Source organism: Channa argus, chromosome 6 (assembly GCF_033026475.1).
Source record: "Channa argus isolate prfri chromosome 6, Channa argus male v1.0, whole genome shotgun sequence".
In the NCBI taxonomy this organism is placed as follows: Eukaryota; Metazoa; Chordata; class Actinopteri; order Anabantiformes; family Channidae; genus Channa; species Channa argus.
This window is the reverse complement of record NC_090202.1, coordinates 11,863,558-11,871,917: the sequence shown is the minus strand read 5'-3', so window position 1 is coordinate 11,871,917 and position 8,360 is coordinate 11,863,558. Positions and strand designations below refer to the sequence as shown.

The following is an 8,360-nucleotide window of genomic DNA, read 5'->3' as shown; positions in this document are numbered from 1 at the left end:
CTCACCACACACGCTGGTGGAGCACATCCAGACACACACGTCTCTAATGTTCAACTTTTTTCCAGAATCTATTGTTGACAGTCTTCCAACAGATGATGACGCCTTCATCCTCCTTTTAAGTCATGAGGTAAAATGTCACAATGCCATTTCTAGTATTAGGTGTTTCTCTTAAATAATGCACTGAGATCATTTTAGTTTTTAACATAAGTCTGTGTTTAATGAATTTGATTTAAATATTTCAACATTAACATCAGAAAATCCACATTTTGAATTCTCACATTTGAAATTACTGCCATGACAGTTGACCTCTACCTCTCATTTTTGTCAGCAGAGAAAACTCTTCTGTGCAAGAAAATTAAAAACAGGCTTACAAAAATAAACTGCGAACACTGGTTGTTAGGAAAATGTGGTCCATGTAGAAGGTCATACATTAACACTCTCTCAACAAATACAAAACCACTGATAATTATGAGAAGTGCAATCTTCAGACATTTAGATGGAACAGAAGGATCGGAGAGCAAATGTGGTTACACTGCGGTATAATATTATGGTTGTCAAAATACACTACTTCTCATTTCCACCAGGGCGCACACAACTTTCACCAGAAGTAAGCAATGTGCAGAGGCTGGTACACTAGCCACTGTTTACACACATATGGCAACACTGTATCAAATGCACACCAGCTAGATGCTTTAGCTCTGTACAATAAATGACATCTAATAATTAGGAAAATATATTTGTTTATGAAGTTAAGGCTTATTAAAACGAATCTACTCAGAAAAACTATGACTACTTCTGTTTTTCGTTGAAGATAAAAGTGCTTCAAATGAGAAATACAAGAAAGGTAAAAGTTACTTAATTTTGTGATAAAATATTCATTAGTTACAAAAGGAGCCAATGCCCTCTTGTGGAATAGAAGTGAACTTAATTATCTCGTAATTATCTCTTTTTACAATGGACAACTTCATTTCACGATACACTTTTGTAATGTCTTTGGTTTTTTAAAAAATATGCTATAACACTAGCTGTATGTAATAATTTGAAAAACAGCAGTAAAACATTTATTACAATAGAGAAAAACAGAACTGTCATATCATACAAAAGAAACTTTTGTGGTGAGTTATAAACTGTTTTACAGTTTACCACAGAGTTCAACAGTGTTCCTCTTATTTAACGCTTCTATGTGAACATAGGGGGACAAGAGTGAGATTAACATAAGAGGAAATCAAAGTAAATATGATAAAAATCAAGCCTGGAAGTTTCTATATTCTCTTTTGTCTTACTGTTTTTGTGTTATACACACTGGTGCTGCTTTCAAATGTGTAACCTGGTTCCTGAGCTAAAATCTGTGTGACTGTGGGTTAGAAGCTGAGGGAGAAATTTTGATAGGGAAGAGAAGAGTATCGGTTTCAGATCAAATTAAGACTAACTTGGGGAAGTCTCAGGTCAGTATCAGGCTCAGGAACACAGCTGATCCTCTGTCTCATCCGTGGCCTCTGAGTCTCCGACGATCTCCCAGTTGGAGGCAGAGGTGCTAATTTGAGTGGGGCTTCGACCACTGCCTGACCGTGTAAAGAAGCCAAAGCTGCATGGAAGAAAAGATGCCTGGGCTCAGACCTGTATTCAGGGATTACAGCTAAATACAGTCCTGGATTGACAAAGCTCTCAGGACAGTAACCTGTTAGCACAGAGCAGTGAAACCACAAGTGTTTTATAGAAGCAGTTGTTGAAGCAGCGTTTTAGGTTTTTACTGCCGGTCTTCACATTTTTTGAGTGTTATAGTGCAAAGTGCTAATGTTGTTAACATTAAATCTATCATTCTTTATTATAACTTTTCTCTACTTGCATCTCTTCACAGATTTTGGGATAAAACATTAACTTGTTAGGAAAAAAATGCAGCTGTATGTTCAGTTTCTCAGTCCATTTATGTTCAAAACAAAAAAGTTCCAGTCACATTTCTAACTTAATCAAATTGTCAGTCATGAGAATTCCCCCACCCAGTTACTGGGTAAAATGGATTTATTAGAAATGCCCAACCCCCATTTTTTTTTGCTGCAGATACACCATTGCCTATAAAGTTGCAATAAATTTGTATTCAGACACATTCCTCTTTTTTGGTTAATTGTGTTTCATTTTTTACTGTGATATGTTTGGAAGAGATTCGTCAATAAAGTTTTGAGAAGATATACACTTTATCTATAAAGAATAAATCCCATTGTCATGACATCATGACTGTGTTTTATCAACTTAGAAATATTCTGTTTGTTGATATTTGTGACTTTGTAAAATATCAGGTCACATTTCATGACCAAGAAAACCAGGAAATTGTAAACAGTGCCTTTACCCTGCCACTCGACTTGTAGCTATAAGTGTGTACTTCTTGTTGTAATTTGGCAAGTGCTACTGTAGCCTACAACGGCTATATAACATAATTATTCATTCAGCTGTGGAGACTCCTGAATGGAGGAGCCAGAAGCCGTTGATCTACTGTATGTGGCAGGTTGTTTTTTTTTACTTCTGTTCACTTTAACAATGAAAAAAAGAAAAAAGTTCCTCAATGTTTTCCCCTTAGCTTGTGGGTCAAAATTGACAAATGATTAATGTGCAATGTAAACTCATACAAAAAAGAAAATTGATTTCTATGTTGCCAAAGCAAAAACATATGTAGAAACCGATGTGAAAGTGAAAGTGTGAAAGTGAAAGTTTTAAAGAGACAAGGACATCATATGTAGCCTGTTCACTAAGCAGCAAGTCTAAATGGTGCAGGGTGGCAGTGTTGGTAGAAGCTGTACTCACAGGTTTCGAATGCGAGACTCAGCTGGTTGGTCATTGTCATCTACTGGTGGGCCATCTACTTCTGTCTGCCCAAATAGAGAACTCCTCTCTTCATCATCACTGTCAAAGAAACACACTATAATTAAAATTTTCATCTCTTCTGCACATATTTCTACAATGCCACATTATTTCCGGGTATGATGAGAGAGACCTGCTGCTGCATTCGTTCAAAGGAGTTCCCAGCATCTTGGCCTTAATGAGCCGTCTCTTTTTTTTGATGGCAGAGCGAACAGCTTCTAAGAGGAAACCGGGGCATCGCTCATCATTCAGGATCTCCCTGCAGTAATCATCATTTTCGTTCACATGTAAAACCATTAGAAACAATGTAAAGTCAAGTTTATTTTTTTATGAGCAATTTTGAAACATCTTATACTAAAACGTTCCACACACAAATTGGACCCACCTTTGATAGTAATTGAGCTCCTCCTGCACCAGGAACAAGTTGGTTTTGAGCTCGTTCCTCTCAAAAATGATGTCACGCACCTCCTTCTTGGTGAAGCATGGCAGGTCAGAATCCTTATGGTCTGCCTTCGACTCTTTTGCTGGCGCTCGAGCCGTTTGATTTGAACTGGACTGATGGGAGATAAAAAGGGTGATTGGGTTCATCCAAAGTACATGAACCAAAAAAGGTATGTCCTACTATAACAGCATAACATGCATACAGGTGTGTTGCTGTTGGTTCTGTCCAACTGTTCTTGCAGATTTTGTATCTCTTTGATTTTCTCTTTGAGATCGGCCTCCATATCGGCTTTTCTCTCCACGGTGCTCGTCAGCTGGGCCTGCAACACAGTCTGCTTGTGTCGCAATTCTCCATTCATCTTCATGAAGCGCTCCAACTGTTCCTGAAGCTACATACACACACACAAACACAATTAGATATTGTACATGTGAACCACTAAACAAACCCACCTAACAGGTTTTAAGTCCAACAGTCAGTTGACATAGTTCCTATATTATGAATAAAGTTTAACCCAAAGACGATAAGCCAGGGCTAAACCAAAAAGACAATCTGGATCTGGCTAATAAGAGCAGGGGCAGAATAGTAAAGGGAATACTTTGTGTGCATGCGTGTGATTTGGACCAAATGTCTGAGGAATGGGAATGAGCCCACACATTGTTAGGGTAGCATTCATTTTAATGATAAAAAATCTAGGCATCCGTCTAAGCAAACAGTGAAACTGGTTCATTTTTGTCTGTCTTTCTTTCCAAAAACTGTGCATGAACAAATACACATTCAGCTATTGCAAACAGTCACACGCACAAACACAGTAGCTGTGTGGGGAAAGGAAACTCTGCCCGAACTTGTTTTAACTTGCAGCTTAATCTTCACACATAATGTGTACTGACAGTATTTATGTGTCTGAACTTTGTAGTCAAAGCCATAAACATGATTTTAGTGTTTGAGAGTATCACAGTGTTAGGGATGTAATGCACATAAGATGGCAATGCTTTAACAACTGTGCTGCTCTCCAGTCTAGAAACTTTAAACCTGGTGCTAATCAGGATTCATAAGTCGGGTAATGACAAATTATTTGAACTGAAAGTGTGTCAGGCACAGCCAGCAGAGTCATGTGTTTTTCTCTCCTTACCGCCTCCACCTCTTTGGTGATGGTAGTTATCTCCTGGACTTTGGCCCTAAGCTCATCTCTCTGCTTGTCCACCACCTGCTTTAGCTTCAGCATCACCTCTCGTTGCTGCCGCTGGACATGGTCTGTACAAATACACACACACACACACACACACACATACACACACAGACACATACACACATAAAGTATCAGTGGTTTGCTCCTAATGTAATCTTGCCTTCCAGATACTTTCAGTTCTGCGATAAATCCAAATTATTTTGATCTCTATTGTAATAACAGAAGATACCGCACTTCTAGATACAACTCTTACCACTCATTTTTTTTTTTTTTATGATTTCGGTAAACATACTGCCAAGGCAACTAAAGGTATATATTTTAAATCATACAGCTCACTGTGGTACCTTAAATCTAAATCTATGCAGATAAACTGAAATAATCAACACCCCATTTGAACCTCACTCACCAGAGTGAAACACAGGAGCCTGAGAGCAGTAATATTCATTTAATAAAATAAATGATTGTGTTTACCTGACATGTGGCCTCTTGTCATATAAATTACAAAAGTATAGAGACAGCAAGTTTTGCTATCACTACAAGAAAACAAGGGTCAACAAAGTGACTCCACCTTTAGAGGAGTCAGAAGAAACACTGTTTCTGTTTCATTTTGTCAGTAGGGTTCAGGGTGTGCTTTTTTAAATGTCCAGAGTGAGCACGGTCCTCTGCTGAGCACTGTCACACAACAAGTAAAACTTCTGCTGCTTCACCCCACAAAAAAAACTGAACTATAAACACTACAACAACAAGTTTGGCTGCTTTCAGCCTCAGTCCCTAACCCAGATTTTCACTAGAGATACTTTTGCATGCATTTGCATTCCTGCACGGGTCTCTAACTGAAATCTACTTGTTTAAGATCAGGATGTGGATCAAAAGTGGATAAAACTTGGTAAAATAAATAAAGAAAGTAAGTACATTTTGGGTATTTGCGATAATCATTTGGTGCCATTTAAAACATATTATAATCTATGCTAGACTATCCTAAAATACCAAAGCATAACCCTTTCCACTTCTGAATTTCCATTCAAGTTGTACATAATTTAAAAAAATATAAAAATTTCCATGAAGCTTTATGAAATATTTAAAAAGTAATTTCTCCATTTTGGGGAAGAACCTATAAGGACTATTGAGAGTGAAAGTATTTTTTAAAAGCCTTAACTGATGTGTGAAGTGATTAAATCGACACAATACACATACTTGTCATTCTATGTGAAAGTGAACAAACACAGAGCACACCTTCTTGTGCATGGCTGCCCTTCAACCTGCTCTGCAGCTCCTCCCTGTCCTCCTGTAGCTGCTGCACCTGGTCCTGCAGCTCCTCACACCTACTCCTCCACTGCTGCTCCTTCTGCTGCAGCTCCTGCTTGAGAGGGGTCAGAATGTAAAACCATAACCTCAAACTTTCTACTTTTGTTCAGAAAAAACCTATTTGTGTCTAGGATGGTTTTTTTTTGTCGTTTCGGCTAATGTCATAAGGTCAGGGTGTCGCCACAGCGGATCATTAGTATGCATGTTGAATTGCCACAGCTTTTACACCGGATGCCCTTCCTGATGCAGCCCTTTCTAATTTCTACTGGGCTTGGGCTGGATGGGGGTCCAGTGTGTTGCGCAGGGACACTTCGACATGTAGACGGGAAGAGCAGGGCCCGAACCTCCATCCCTATGGTCAGTGTCTGGCCACTCTACCAACTGAGCTGGTGTCATTTTGTTTAATAATCAGTACCACTGTGCGGTTTTAAAGGTTCTAAGACATTTCTACGGCAAAATCTGACATCTGTGAACCACACCTCTGCATTCACTTTCACAGCAAACAACACAGTCCTGTCCAGCATATAATCAGAACCTCGTGTGAAGGGTTTATCATGCTGGTGAATAGGCACTAAATAAAGACATTTTCAAATCCAACAGTGACATTAAAACTATAGCAATTTAAATTTTAATAGCTGACCACCTATATAATTACTAATAATGCAAAACTTTAAGCCCATTGTCATGTACACAAACACTTTGTACATGACATTGGTGACTTGGAAAATGATGTTAACAACAATGTTAAAAACTTTTACATAATTTTTAAGACTCACATCTCTGTAGTTTCAGTTTCTCAAATGTGAATATTTTCTGGTTCTTTTTTCTTCTTGGACAGCAAACTCCTTGGGATTATCATTAAATTTTGGAATGTTTATAAAGTCAAACATTTGAAGATGTAACCTACAAAGCTTTAGGAACTTTGGTTGGACATTTTATACAATTTCTGTCCATACAAGTAATCGATTAATCAGAATTGTCGCAATTTACATTTATTTTAAAACCCTTTTGGTGCAGTCCTACTTTCGTGACGTTGCCTTGACAATACAAGTGGCGGCAGAATTTCGTTAGCGGAGTAATATCCTGAAGTTGGTGAAGAAACACCTGGCAGGCACAAGTGGCACGTTCAGTCCCAAATGCCAAATCCTCAGAAATTAAAAACAGCGTATAATGGTGTAAAGATAATCCCGACTGTGTCAATCTGTTTCATACAAGAGCAGCGTAGGACTTTTATGATTATGCTACATTTGGAAATCATGTGGCTTAACGTTAGCTAACTACACCGTGTCCTGTCTATCAAGGTCAGAGTTTTGTCACGACACAAACTTATGTTACAGCTGCCACATAGTAGTAACGCTGCAATAACACGGTGGGCGGAAGCCCCTGGCGTCGTTGGTATAACTACTGTCCAGGACCAGCAGGGAGGATTAAAAGCTCCCGTCACTCACTCGTATTTCGTTTTTGTCGCTGCCCTCGTCGCTTTCTTTCCCTCCACGTCTCTTCTTCTGCTGCAGCTGTATGGTCTCGAAAGTCCTGAGCAGCTCCTCTTCCTTCACTTTGTGAGCGTGACTCCGGGACACGAAGCTTTCCAGCAGCTCCAGCACTTTAACTATTTTGGGCACCAGACCTACCACGCTGTCTTTGCCATAGCCATCGATTAGTTTCTCCACCTCAGTGCCGATTAGTTTGGCTATTTCATACACATCCTCCACGGTTAGAGACGAAAATGTCTTATCGAGGCAGCGTTCCGTGTTTTCGGTTTCTGAGTGTGCTTCATGTCCCTCCATGTCTGAGCCAGGGCAGCCCGCTTCACATGCTCCTGATCGACTATCGAAAGCGACGGTGGCTGATCAGCGCGACACGTGTCTCAGCTATAAAACACATTAGCGCTAAAAAAAATAAATAAAATAAACACGTTCGCAATAGCTCCGATGTTAAATTGAAACCGCGTACATCGTTGGCCCCACGCTACCGTCAAGCCCGAACTTGACCTGCTGTTCTTCCGACAACTCCTCCAGCAATAATCTGCTAGCTCGCAATACTACAGACTGCAAAAATACAGGAACGTCAAGTACTACGCAATCCTGTGTATAACAAGGCTGAACATCCCGGGACATTACTTCTGCAGTCTACTCGATGCGGGATCCTCCTACTTCTCCGACCAATGTACTGAGAGTACACAGAGCTACATGCAAAAACTGGGCTGCCAGGTCCACCACACTGATGCGTGTAGCAGAGCGTGAGCTCGGAAATTTCCCCTGCAGATCTATCATCAGAACTGCAGCCTATAAATATCCAGTCAATGAGTGAAGGCAGTCAAGTAGTTATGAGGCGGAACGTAGTTTAAATAGTTAAACATCATTATACCAGTCTCTCTTATTACAACTTTAATACTAGGTCCACTTTCCAAGTTCCTGATATTCAAGAAATGTCACTGAAACCAAGTGACCTGTAGGTGCGGTTGACCTCTGGCTTCACTAAAGATGTAAACATCCCACAAAAGCTCTCTGGCACATTCAAAATGAACTTCAACATCTCAATCTGCTTCTGCTTATAACACATAAAAACGTTAAT

The 8,360-nt window shown here is 39.6% G+C and overlaps 1 protein-coding gene across 1 annotated transcript; it reads right to left on the bottom strand.

Moving 5' to 3' along the window:
* Positions 1-189: 189 nt before the first annotated feature.
* Positions 190-7,993, bottom strand: rilp (Rab interacting lysosomal protein). Its single transcript, XM_067507535.1, has 8 exons — positions 7,235-7,993; positions 5,715-5,838; positions 4,425-4,546; positions 3,498-3,683; positions 3,239-3,408; positions 2,987-3,112; positions 2,797-2,895; positions 190-1,585 (listed from the first exon to the last, which is right to left on the bottom strand). Exons 1-8 carry the CDS (start codon positions 7,571-7,573, stop codon positions 1,459-1,461), a joined length of 1,293 nt encoding a protein of 430 aa, XP_067363636.1. The 5' UTR covers positions 7,574-7,993; the 3' UTR covers positions 190-1,458.
* Positions 7,994-8,360: the final 367 nt, after the last annotated feature.